Source organism: Callorhinchus milii, unplaced genomic scaffold (genome assembly GCF_018977255.1).
Source record: "Callorhinchus milii isolate IMCB2004 unplaced genomic scaffold, IMCB_Cmil_1.0 Scaffold9, whole genome shotgun sequence".
NCBI lineage: Eukaryota > Metazoa > Chordata > Chondrichthyes > Chimaeriformes > Callorhinchidae > Callorhinchus > Callorhinchus milii.
In genome coordinates, this window is record NW_024704750.1 from 4,403,679 (window position 1) to 4,417,174 (window position 13,496).

The 13,496-nt window shown below is 40.8% G+C and overlaps 1 protein-coding gene across 1 annotated transcript in view; it reads right to left on the reverse strand.

Moving 5' to 3' along the window:
- Window positions 1-6,100: 6,100 nt before the first annotated feature.
- mdga2a (MAM domain containing glycosylphosphatidylinositol anchor 2a) overlaps window positions 6,101-13,496 on the reverse strand; it is a gene marked incomplete at its 5' end in the record, with an annotated part of 236,384 nt that continues 228,988 nt past the window's right edge. The window contains 2 exons of the mRNA XM_042338106.1: window positions 6,101-6,802; window positions 8,051-8,156. Coding sequence (XP_042194040.1) covers window positions 6,711-6,802; window positions 8,051-8,156 — 198 coding nt within the window. The remainder of the gene's footprint in view (window positions 6,803-8,050; window positions 8,157-13,496) is intronic.

The window sequence follows — 13,496 nt, forward strand, 5'->3', positions numbered from 1 at the left end:
AATAGGAGATTGATTCTCACCTGAATTGCTTTACCCGGTGCCTGTGTCTGTTTAGTGCGTGGCACTGATGTGTTACTTCCAGCAAATAAAGGATTTTGCAGCTGAATTGAAGCTGGGATCATCAATTCAATCCTTATTGTTCTGAGAAAATGATTTAGATGAAAAACAGATGTGGAACATGGGAGAGATTTTCCGCAAAATTCTAAACCTGACTTACAACAATTGAAGTCGGACATTAGGCTAAAGAAAATGAATCGTATTGAGCTGGGCGGGACAGTATTTTTGTTTTGGTCAGCCGTGTGTCTTACACGAGCAGAAACCCATCACCGTGTTTACATTTAAGAGTATCCAAACCAAATTGGAGTTTCAAGCATGCCATCAACACATGAAGATTCCCACCTCTGGAATTGCATGCACACGCTCTCGCTGGATGGTTGTACCCCGCTTACCTAATTCCGGACAACATTAGGCGCAAGTTGGTAAGAGCCAAGGCTTGGGGACCTCAGAGTGTGCTTTGGGGTAACTGCTGTAGTCTAACCAGTTTGTGATTGTGCAGCAAGGAACCACCCGACATGTTAGGGCTTTAGTTTGGAGGGTTAACAGGAGCTGAGCAGTTGGGGATAGGACCCCTCATCTTTAAAGCCCACCTTAAGACCTACCTCTTCAAGATTTTGGTCTTCTTTCTCTCCACCTCCCCACCATCCTCCGCTCTCTTGGCCCCCCACTGTGTGAATCGCATTGAGACATCCTCGTGATTCGAAAGGCGCTGTTTAATGTAAATTGTTGTTGTCATTCCTTACTACATCTGGATTATTAACACTGAAATAAAATCCAACCATACCTTAAACGATTGAGATGACATCCTAAACTGCAGGAGCGAGACGTGAGAGATTTAGATGCAATCACCTGAAAACAGAGATTGTATTAGAGTCTTCAGGCACACTCACAGATTTCAAACACATTCTAAGCCATCTACTTCCACAGTACAAGCATTGGAATCTACCACTGACCTGTTGGTTCTTGCTGTCGTGCCTACGTTTGACAAGCAGACATATTGCGTGCAGTATTAGTTAACACTGGGGTGTTAACTAATAATAATAATAATCCTTGCATTTGATACAGCGCTTTTCAACTGAGTTGCATGCTTATCTACAATTGCTGAGTGCTTTTAACATGAGCATTCACAAATGGACTTAGTGAAGTGACTCACACCTTTGATGTGACTCACACCTTTGATGGCCACATGATCACATCTGTTCAAAAATATCATCACCTTACAAGGTAAAACACAGTAGTCAATAATCCTTACTGCAAATGTTAGTCATTGATCACACAATATGCTTTGTCATAAGTACTGTATTAGTAAAATCATGTTATTTTATAGCCATTCAAGATAACAATAGAGGAATTGAACTCATTGTCCTGTGCATAAAGTGACAGTGCCATCTCTCTTCCATTATAATTAAAGCATCTGCATTAATAACATTGGAGTCAATCTCTGACATAGCAGTGAGCTTTGCTTTCGACTTGATGCCATGAGATAACTAGCTATTGTCTGTACATAGTTTCAGACCAATGCTGACACACAAATTACAGTTACAGCAGTCAACAGCCTTCTATGAGTAACACCATACTGTAGTATTAAACACTGGTAAACTAGAGCATGGCTACTCACGCAGTTTTACGGACCAGGGGAAGAAGAATGTAGACAGTGAAGCAAGAGAGACCAGGATTGAAGAGTGGAGATAAGATTAATATTCTAAGGTTTTTACACGGTTGTTGTTTGCCTCTAAGGGTATCATTGGTGACAGACTGACTGAATTATCATGAGAATGATACCAGGAATGGGGAACCTTAGCTATGAGGACAGGCTGGAGAAGTTAGGACTTTTCCCATTAGAGCAGAGAAGGTTACACGGGGACCTGATAGAGGTCTTCAAGATCATGAAAGGTTTTGACAGGCGAGATAGGGAAAAGCTGTTTCTGCTGCTAGTTGTGTCTGTGACCCGTGGTCATAGTCTTAAGATATCTACCAAAAGAAGCAGAGGGGAGGTTAGAAGAAATTTTTTAACTCAATGAGTTGTTCAAATTTGGAATGATCTGCCTGAAAGGGTAGTGAAGTCCGATTCAATAACAGCTTTTAAGAGAGAACTGGATAGGTATCTGGGGAAGATGGGTTTCCAGAGTTATGGGGAGGAAGCTGTTGATTGGGGTTAGTGAAAGTGACTTGCTCTGTCAAAGAGCCGCACAGACTCGATGGGCCGAATGGCCTCCTTCTGTGCCGTAACATTCTATGAATCTATGAATCTATGAATTGGCGGCGCTCTCACTTCTGAAAAATGTTGGGTCTTTGAATGCACGTAGTCTAGGGTGATACTCCAGTACAGTACTAGAGCTGCGCCTTATTGTGGGAGGTGCCGTACTTTGGATGAAACAATCCCCCAGATAAAAAAAAAGTTATTCACCATTTGACTATTTTGTGGGACATTACTGTTGGCAAAATTGCCTGCCTCATTTGCTTAGAAAATACACAATCAAGACACTTTGGAGCAAACCCTGTGAAGATTTTGAGACTTCCTCCCAATGTGACAGGTGCTATATCAAATGCAAAGGATTATCAGGTATTGCAACAATACTTTTCCCAACAGATAGAGCCCCACAATGGGGTAGATTCTACATGTGTGTGGACGGAGCTGGATTGATGGCTGAACATTAATAACATTGTTCCACGCTTTCCCTCATTTTCTTGAAGTGGTAAAACAACTCACCCTTAAAAATAGATCCAGATGGGTCCTATACTATTTGCTAAAAGTGCAATCTACAAGAGGTTAAAATGGGCGCTGTCATTATTACCAGAAACGTTTCTGCAGTTTGCATTCTCGCCTTAAGCGATGGGGCACAATTATATATTTTTGCCTCTGGATCTGCACATCGGACTTTATCCTAACAGGGTTTGAAGTAATCACTGGTGCTGCTCAAACCACTTTGCAAAGGTTAGGAAGAGCAGGCAGAGCGACTTCTTATTAGAGGCGCATGACAGCCTCAGGAGACAGAAAGCTCACGGAATTGCTTTCCATCCACCCAGCCCCCGGACAAGAATGTCCCTGAAAACTTGCAGTTCTTCCTTTCAAGTGAAACATACTTGAAACTTTCATCCATCCATTCTAAATAACACTGTGCAGGGGGAGAGATGCCACCTATGTCTAGATTCACTCCATTTTCTTTGCATTTTAAAGTCCTAAACATTTGGCAAATCCACAAATACATTATTAATTCTTCTTAAAAGAACTTGCAGAAATCCAGCTTCTAAATCAAGAATTTGCCAAATATTGCATACTCTAGAAATCTAGACCCATGTGGAATCTCCCCGTGTGTGTGTGCGTGTGTATGAGAGTGCATATTTGTGCAATTTTCCTCAATTTTTCAAGGAGGAGGTGTTTAACATGCAAATTACAACCACTTTAGTGGTTTTGGGGGAAAAAACAACTGTAAGAATCGAAAATTGTGTGTCAGCCTGGCTAAGTTGGCAGCAGTCTTGCCTGAGACAAAAGGTTGTGGGTTGAAGCTGAGCTGACACTCCAATGCAGTGGTTGGGGACGCTACATTAATGGAGTTGCTGCCCTTGGGCTGAGAGGTTCAACTGAAGTCCTGCCCACCTCTTTAGGTGGCTGTTAAGTATCCCACGGTACTATTTGAAAAGAGAAAGGAATTTCAACCAGCGTTTTGGCCAACAAGCCCCAATAAAATTGGTTATTCAGCTCATGACTGTTTGCGGGACATTGCTGTGCGCACCGTCATTCCACTTTACAGTATAACCAGTGAAGCACATCCTCCTCACATGGACAGCGCTTTACCAAACGTAAGGATAATTATTAATTATTATAAACAGAGACGATACACATATAGATTTTCACAATTTTTAATATAGGTGTATAAATGGCCTGAGAAAAGTGATAACTGCAACTTGAATGTGGCCATTTGCAGTGGTCCACACCTATTGGAAAAAAAACACTGTACAAAAAAAAATAACTCACTTTTTATTTGTATTAGCTATGATTTTTGTCATCAGCCACTTCTGTTTTAAATTTGTGATTTTTCTTTTCTGTGGCCAGTGTCTGGGGAGCCCCTGATACAAAAAGAAACCCCAAATTAACTGAAGTGTGCGCGTGTGTGTTGGGGGAGACAGAAGGGGGACACAATTTTGATGTGGGCCAATTCGGTGAGGGAACGAGAACAGAAAGTTTACTTTTCCTGGAACTAAGTGTTGGGATTTGATGCAGGAGGGTAGCAGAGATTATTGCATTGTCCAATAAAAAGAACATCATTACTGTTTCAGGCAGATAGACAGACAGACAGACAGACAAACAGAGAGACAGGTTCAACAATTTAAACAGTACCCTTTGTCAAAACAGCAAATGGGAATGATGAACTGGGGCCATGTGAACAACCGTACTCAAGGCTGTAAGAGATATACCATTCCACGTTAGATATAAGGGAAAAGGGTAAAGAAATGTCATCAAAGAATACAGAAATAGTTGAGAGATAATTCAGAAAAATTGACATCAAATGCAACATAGCAGGGGCAGATGGCTGCAGGGATTAGCAACGAACTCAGCAAATCAAATATGAATTTTCAAGCCTTGGGGAATAGCACAATCTCATTAAGTCTGTCTGTTTTAATTAAATTCTCCTATACCAGCAGCCACACATGCAATAAGTCACGTCATACCTGAAAAGGGGTTTATTGGACATAAAGACGTAAAATCATCTCTGCAGCTGTATTGAATTTGGACAAAATTTCGATGGAATTTAAAATAAAATGTTCATCATTTTATTTAATCATACATCTTGTGCTTTTTTTAATATCAATATTCAGTATTCACACAAATTTCTTTTTGAACCTACGTAACTATTATTTGTTAAATAGGATTCCAATCCAAATCCTTGCATATTGGTGGGTTTATCTTTGTGTGTTTTTGTCAAGACTCGGGAATTTCAGAGTGTACAATTATGCCATCTTAGACGGAAAAAAAGTTATCCTTTAATTTAAAAGATCAAATAATTTAAACAAAAAAGAAATCACAGAATTTAAAAAATAAAACAGCGGTAGAGAAGGAAGGGAATTGTACAGAACAGTTCTGAGACCATTCGACTAAAGTCAAGTGATGTGATTTCAGGTGGCTCAAAGGGTAGACCTTGTGAGTCTTCTTCTCGACCACTAAAGGTAACATTGCTCTTTCTAGGCCTGCTAAAGTAATAAAATAAGATTTAACAATCCGCACAGATTTGAATAACTCAGCAGAAGGCGGGGGTAAGCCCTCTCTTGCAGTCTTCGGTCAAGTCTTTTATCCCAAAGAAGAAAACTCCTGTGGTTTTTTTTTGCAAGCCTGAAAATCCCAGGGCTTGTTGAGTACAGTTCGGATTGTTGCTTGGGGTGCTTTCTGCACAGCCCGTCCACTTTTGATCTGGACAGAGATGACTTGTAAATAAGTGCAGTCAATCATCATCTGTTTGATGCCTTCTGTGCTCCGCACACCTCTGAAGACCCATTTTGCTCTGGTCATTCCATTTGCACTCGATAACTATACAAAGTGACGCTCCCTCTTGAAGCCTCGTGGAAGCTGTTTCTTCCCCCACCCCCACACAGGACCCCGTGCTGGCGGGCTGCGACCACCTTGATGGCTTTAATGAATGCCTTTTGTCCAAGGACTTCGATTGCAACGCGAGTCTTTCTGCCTGGAGGAACAATGCAGTGGCTGCCTGATTTGCCTGTAGGAATTGGCTGTAATGTATATACAAAAGGTTCTACACACTCCATTGTTTAGCAGTGCAAAGTGTTTTCTATTTCAATGATTCAGGCATTATTTTTTTTTAATAATTTTTTTTCAAATTGAAGGCACTTGGTTTTATGGCATGTCACAAACAGAAGGTGGTTTGGTTTCCTCACTTCGGACAGATGACTTGTCGTGTTATTGTGGCCGCAAGCAAACTCCTATATAGCCCACATACTATTTGAGCCCAGTTCACATACAGCGGGCAGCATCGCATGCAGAAAGACCAAACATATAATAAAGCACAGCAAAGTTAACAGTGAAGGGGGGAGGGTTGGGTTGGGTTGGGGTGGGTTGGGTTGGGAGGAAAGGAACAAAACACTTGCTACAGACAGTCGTGAGATCAGGTATTCACACCAGAGTAGACAGCCAAAGGAAAGGACCTACAATTATCTAATGCTTTGCTGAATATTTCTCAAGGGGAGTAAGTGTCAGCACTCCTTTTACCCTGTTTTCAGTTTGCAATTCTTTAGTTGGCCACAACAATTTATGTCTTCTGGTTACAAGCATCTCCATTCAACTGTAATAAAACCAGCCAGATCTTTGTGCTTTGACAAGATTTCTAAAGCTCTTTCACAGAGTCCATCTGGGTGCAGTTGTATTTTTTTTAAAATCCCTCGGAAAGGAACAGAAAAGAAAAACTCTTCTGTGTCTAGGGTAGACCACTTTACACATATACATTTTCGTTGTTGTTGGTTTGTGTTTGAATCTGGCATCTTTCCTCTCTCTCTCCCGAGATGCCTTTCATCAGGACGCATACGGTTTGATACTCCAGCCAGCTGATGGATCTTTGGTAATTATTGTCGAAGGTCCACGTATAAAGACTCATTCTTTGTGCGACGCCTGATGAATCTTTTCTCAGCCTCTGTCGGAAATAAGGTCACCTTCCATGGCTTAACATGGCGATGAGAAGGGTGACTGGCAACAGCCATATATGTATCAATGCAGAGGCTTCGCTGCCAGTTTTTAAATCTGGTTTCGAAGAACAGAAAAAACACAACGGGACAATTAGAATTCGAAAACGAGAGGCAAATCCAATTATAATTACTGCTATTTCAATTAAGAAGCTGAAACTGTACAAAATTCAGAGACTGTCACTGGCTTTACTCCTTCATGTCCGATGCTGAGCCCTCTCACCACTAGAATTTCAATGTGACTGTTTTACGAGGTCCTCTACCTTCTACCTTCAGGTCTGTGCAGGGTTAATGAGCTTTCAGCAGGCTATTCGAAAGTGTAAGAGGAAAAAGGGGAAATAAGTAATGAGCTTGATCCTGTCCATATGTGTGCTTTTGTTGGGGCCCCACAAATGAGAAGTCAGTCCGAATAAATGTATTTGTAAATATATAAAAGTGGGCAAAGCAGGACACACAAGTGCAAAGTGTGTGTTATTATTTGCACAAGAGCGCGGGCTAATAGACCAAATAGACCTGAGTGAAGGAAAGCTTTCCTCTTGTTATCTGTACCTGGTTTGCATTACCCTTGCAGGCTGGAGCTATTATCTAAAATAACTGCCTACAAAACTCCATCTCAATGCACTGTAAAAGAGACACACTCGACATTTAAGGACAATAGGCCCCGTATTAATTTCTATGTATATACAAAGCGAAGTCGCAAAGCTTGCCTGTCGATCAAGGTAAAGGCAAGTAAATTCGGGGGCAGTGCCAAATGATACTGAAGAGGGCAAAGATGTTTTTCTCCCTTTTTTTGGGGTCAGATGTCCTATTATCATTGCTATTACATTCACATAAGTAAAATGAATTGTAACAGTCAAGCAAATAACATGTGGAGCCAGCACTGTCTCCCCCCCCAAAACTCACAGGACACATTGGTGTTAGCTTGGCTCAGCTAAAAGCCCTCTCTCCTTTCGGTCAGAATGCTATGGGTTCAAACCCTTGTCAGGAGGGTTGAGCTTGTACCTCAGGCCAGTGGTGGCCAACCTGTGGCCCTAGGGCCCGAAGTGGCCCCCGGGGACATCAAGAAGCGGCGCCCAGAACATCCGCACGAGTCTAGGTAAGTCTGTGCTCATCAAAAGCGTTTCAGTTTTTATATGATTAGGAGTTGTGACCAGGAGTTGGACAAGAAACAGATGGACAGAAAATGGTAGTGTAAATGCATTAATTTACACATGAAATACATTATGAAATACTGCAAACTTTACTGCTGTATCAGTAACAGCTGCCTCTTTGGTCAGGAAATATTGCACGGGTAGATTTGACTTACTGTTGACAGGCTGGTTTACTTTCGTGCACTCGCTTTCGGTGACGGTTACATCATCGATTGCGATGTCTCCCTCTATACCAGGCCCCCGAATTCCTTCAAAGATCAGCTGAACAGTGACAGTCAAAGAAAAAGAAATGCTTGGGTTATAATGGGAATGTTTGCATTGAAAGAATATTCCGGGGAACATGTTAAAGGGAAAAAAGCGTGAAAGAGCATTTCAAAGACTATATTGACTTCAAAGAATGCAATGTTGTTTAATCTCCAAACACCTTCAGAAAACGGTGCCCTCTCTTTTCTGACTCTCAGTATTTTAGTGTCATTTGTGCTGGCTGTGTTTGTACTCCTTGAGCTACCAAAGAAGTGGAATATTTTCTCTCTGAACAAATATCAAGATTAAGGATTCCTGAGTCAGATATCTCATAGATCAGAAACAGAATAGGGCTCCTTCATCATATCCTAAGTTGCCTTAAATTAGCCTCTGCGGAACACCCTTATCATATTCCACTGACTCTTCTATTTTGCTACACGGTCCATTTTGTCATCAGTCTATTTTTCTGTATTTCACAGTGCTTCTGTATCTGGAGTATTTTATAAGCAAAAAAGGGGGGGGAAAAAAACTGAGAGCGAGCAGGTTACAATTTGACAATTTATTCGGAGAGCACAGAGAATAATAATGTGAGCAATATGTCACTGGAGTTTCATTCTACTCTGGTCATCTTAAGCAAATGGCAACAAAGCATTTCTTTCTGCTGAAGTGCAAAAGATTTTTTTTAAAAAAAGTGATGATCAGGGCTTTATATTTGTTGTTGGATTTCCCCTCCCTCCTCCATTTCTCGCCCTTCCTCCCTTCTTCCCACCAAAGAAAAGCGATCCTCTGGAGCGACTAATAAATCAATTTATTTTAATTTGCTTTCCATAATTTAATTTTTAGTATCCTAATTCAACGTTTCCACCCAGGAGTTGTGGAATGCAGCATTCATCTCCGCTCAGTGTGATAATAACTTTGGACGCCTCTCTCAAATCTTCGAGCAATTCTGAACAGTTTGCAAGTTTGCTAAAAAAAAATCAGTGGGCAAGCAAATTCCTGGGGCTCATACTTATATCATCATTGAACCTGCAGTACTGACAGTCCAATTATATTTTGTACCCCTCTCCTTCGTCTTCTAACTTTTATTGGGTGATAGTTCCAGCTCCTGTCCAGTCTCGATCATATCTTTCTACCAGTCAACCATTGACCCCATTTACACAAAAAGCCAGCACACCAACCATTGCTGACTTTTTCTTTTCTTTTCTGTCAATTTCTCCATTCCAATTTTCTCCCCTTCTCCCTCTCCTGAATGTATTCATTGTGCTTTGTGGTGTCGCGTCATTTGTCATTTCTGTTTCATTTGCTGTGTACAAATTGGCTGCTCCGTTAGCCTACAAAATCCACAGTTGGATACTTTAATAAGCCTTGTGAAGCGCTTTGAAGTGTCTTTGTGCCATGAAAGGCGCTATTTCAAATGCATGGATTATTTTTGTTATCGATACCCACTGCACATCTATGGAACCGAATCTTAATTTACAGATTAAAATGGGAGAAAATAACGGGACTGAGAAAATACAGAGTACAATACAGTCACTTAAATTACCTTGTAATTTCATCAGTAAGTATGTTGAGTCGTAGCCAAAAAAAAGATTGTCTACAAAATGAAACTTTTGTTCATATAAAAAGAATCTATTTTGCAGCATCTCATCATTTTAACAAACGGCAAACGCTGGCAATAAAATGTAGAGCATTAAACGCAAGTCTCAGTGTTGCTCATATATTAGCATTCGCTGATAGTTGTAATCTCATCTTTTAAGTGGGTGTCTCAACTATCATCCATCTTTCATTGACACATGTTGAATAAACAGCTAAACCGTGAGCCTAGCACGTTTTAGATAGCTGACGTCCACACAATATCATGCCATTTCCAATCCATTGATACTGATTCTATAAATCCATAAATGCCGTGTTTTACAGAATAAAAACAAAGGTGTAACACGAAGGAAGATTAACGGTTTCCATTCTGTGTCAACACACTACACAAAGGCCTCCTGGCAATTGCTTTGGACACTAATTGTCTGTTGAATTGGTCTCATCCTTTTTTTTCCCCAGTGTTTTATCTTTTTTATTAAAGGACTCGGGATGCAATTTATGTGGCAGGATCTATTTCAGTCTTGGGACAGCTATTCTCATTGCCGCCTGTGGTAGTTTGCGTATTTATGGCTTTCAGCCCTGACTGTTTCCAGCATTAAAGTAACAGTTCCATCAGGGTGTGTGTGTGTGTTGTGTGTGGGGAGGGAGAGGAAGCTACATGCAAATGGTGTCACTATTCCCAATACTCAATGGGTCACACAGGAGGTCAGTGCATGGAGATTAAACATTTGGAAACCAATGGACACCAAATGAACAGGTTGTACATTTCAGAATTTAACAATATCACTTTGAAATGTAATAGTAGCAGCTGCTACGAGGAGCGTAATGGCTTTTCCTTCAGTTCCAATTCATCAGCTTCCTCCAAAGAATACGACGCTATATTTGCATCACTTGTGTCTAAAAAGAAATAACTACCGTGCCTCCTTGTACACAACATATCCAGGCATTCGAAGAATCAGAGAGAGAGTTGAGAGCACAGCAGGAGACCCTTCATGTCTGTGCTGCCACTTCCCATTTATGCAAACTCTAATCCCAATTGCTCTGCTCTTCCCCCATAATCTTTAATGTTATTTTCCCAATTCCCTTTTAAGTGTTGTTGTGGACTCAACAGCCATTTTGGTGCAAAGTATTGTATATTCTTACAACACCCTTAAACCTGAGGCCAATGGCACGTTAACTGCTTTAAAATAAATAAAGAGTGAGCACATGGTTTTTTGACTCGTAGGATTAAATCAGCCTGGCATTTGGGATGGTGTTTATAGCGAAAACATCTCAAAGCGCTCCACAAAAGTTCCCATTGACAACGGTCAATTTTATCTGTAGGGATTGTGTGTCAAAGCACTGGGGAGAAAATCTTTTTTTTGGAAAAGTACCAAGGGATCGCTAACATCAACCTGAACAGGCAGAATACACCTTGTCCCATTCAAAGGACAACACCGCTGACAACACAGTGACCCCCCCCAGCACTACACTGGAATGTCAGCCTGGATTATACAGTAAACTCCTGATAACTCGACCCTGACTTAATTTGTTACTACCACTTAAGTCATTGTGCTGTCAATATCCTGGCCTCATTAATTTATGTATGTATACATACGCCTAACTCTGGATAACTTGTCACTGTGCCCCTTTCCTTTGGAGCGATGAGTTATCATGAGTTTACTGTATATCACCTCTCGACATTGGTCTTGAATCCACATCCATCTGACCCAGAGTGCAACCAACTGAACCAGGCTGACACCAGGCTGAGTTGAGGGACATAGCTTTGTGCAAATTGGCTACAGCATTCGCCTACAAATTATAGTCACTACATTTTACAATATATCCCGTGAAGCGCTTTGAGACGTTCTCCCGATGTGATCAAATGCAAGGAGTATTATCTTATTATCATGCGATACTGGGGAAAGCAGGGCAGAGGTACTGTCAGACGTGGCTAGCAGGTGTTACAGACACCATGCCCTCCTCCTTTATCCTTTATGGTTTCCCAGCACTTGGCTTCGATTCCAATTCCGAGTGTCACGGTGATTGTTCTTGTTCAGCCGTGAATGATAGAGGTGGATGCAACATGTTTCACTAAATTAGCACCTTGTCAGGATTGGAGAAATACAAAGTAACCACCCACGGTGCAGTGAAAAGTGAGCGTTTAAACCATAGGAAGATTACTTTATTTAAAAAAACAAGTAGTTCTTCCGTGACTCTTTTCGTTTGCAAAAAAAATCCAAACGTTACTTGTTGCTGCGCGGTTAATTCAAAATGTTACAGAGCTTAAACGGGTTTCTACAGCTCGTCTTCTGAAAGAAAAAAAACAATCTTGATTTATGACTTTGCGAATACTCAAAATAAACATGTTTGTCTTAAACCCTAAGGGACTTTTTTTAAAAAAAAGTAGTTTTGTAGCTTGGCTTGGCTCCGTTTAAATTGCCTGCGGTTTGGGCTTATTTTTAAATGAATGGGCAGGGACAAGTTTCTGTTACACTGTTAGCAAATGGAATGGTACTTCTAAATTCATCCCCAGCACTGATTACACAATCTTTACCTCAGGAGCTCAGGCCGTTGGCTGATTTTGACCCACTTGCTCTAACTGTCCATTTTTCACAGCTTCGTTAAGCCTCTCTATGCCCCAAATTCCTCGGGGAAGCAGAGGTGGAAGTGGAAATGGTGGAAGTTTTAAGAGGCAAACGACACGTTTGTTTTTTTGATAACAGAAAAAATTCTGCAGGGCTTTTTTTGGGCATAAAATAATATGCGGCAAAACCCCTTTTAACACTTTATTAATTGCTTATTGACAGCCCAGCTGAACTTTACTCTATGAATTCCGTACATTTTGCCTGTGTTAGGCAAGTGTACCCTTCAGGCTCTTACACTTGGCGCTAACAGTTGTGAAGCTCATCTTACAAGGAGTGGAAAGAAGATCCAACGGGGTGGGAGTGGATGACCTTTTTTTTAATATAAACTTAATCCATAAATTGATGTTTCTTTGAGGCCAAACCATCTTATATCTGTTGTACTCAGACAGCGGTAAACTTGTTGCGATGGTTCATCCCACCAGAGCAGTGTAACCCTTGACACGTGTGTGCCACGGAGGTGTTTAGAAACTTAGCCCCACAAGTGATAAAGAAGCTCTAAAAACGCTTGACTAACTTTTATGAGTGCGCCACATTGACAATGGTACAAAAACACACCTTGAGAAGGCAACCGAGTACGGATGAAATGGGAGCTGGGTAATTATTGAAAAAAAAGATTTTAAGAAAGATGGCATTATGAAACCAGCTTCTCCACATGTGACCTACTCAGTGTGTTTGTGTGGAAGTACGTAAAGCGCTTTGAGATGTCTCAGCGACGTGATAAGGCGCTATATCAAATGCAAGGATTATTATTAGGTGATGTACTTGATGCACTGAACCAAATTCTGGGATCTCAAGAATCAGACTTTCCTTCAGTAAGTATTGACTCACGTGGCTGTAAATGGATACAACCATTTATTTGCTGACCAGAATTTTTTACTGACTAAAATTAGCAACTATTTATAACCCTGAAAGATTTATTGATTAAAAACGGTTTTAAGAATTAAATAAGTGCTGTGTGAACCTAACGAATAATTTTACTGAATGAATTTGATGACTGATGAGTTCCCGACTATGATTAATACATGATGAAATTAGTTGCCTCATTTTGTAATTTATTATTCAGCAGTTTCATTCGGGACACATTGACATCATTGGGTTTGTGTTGCTCATTCCCCAAGTCTTTTGGGATGTCTCTCAT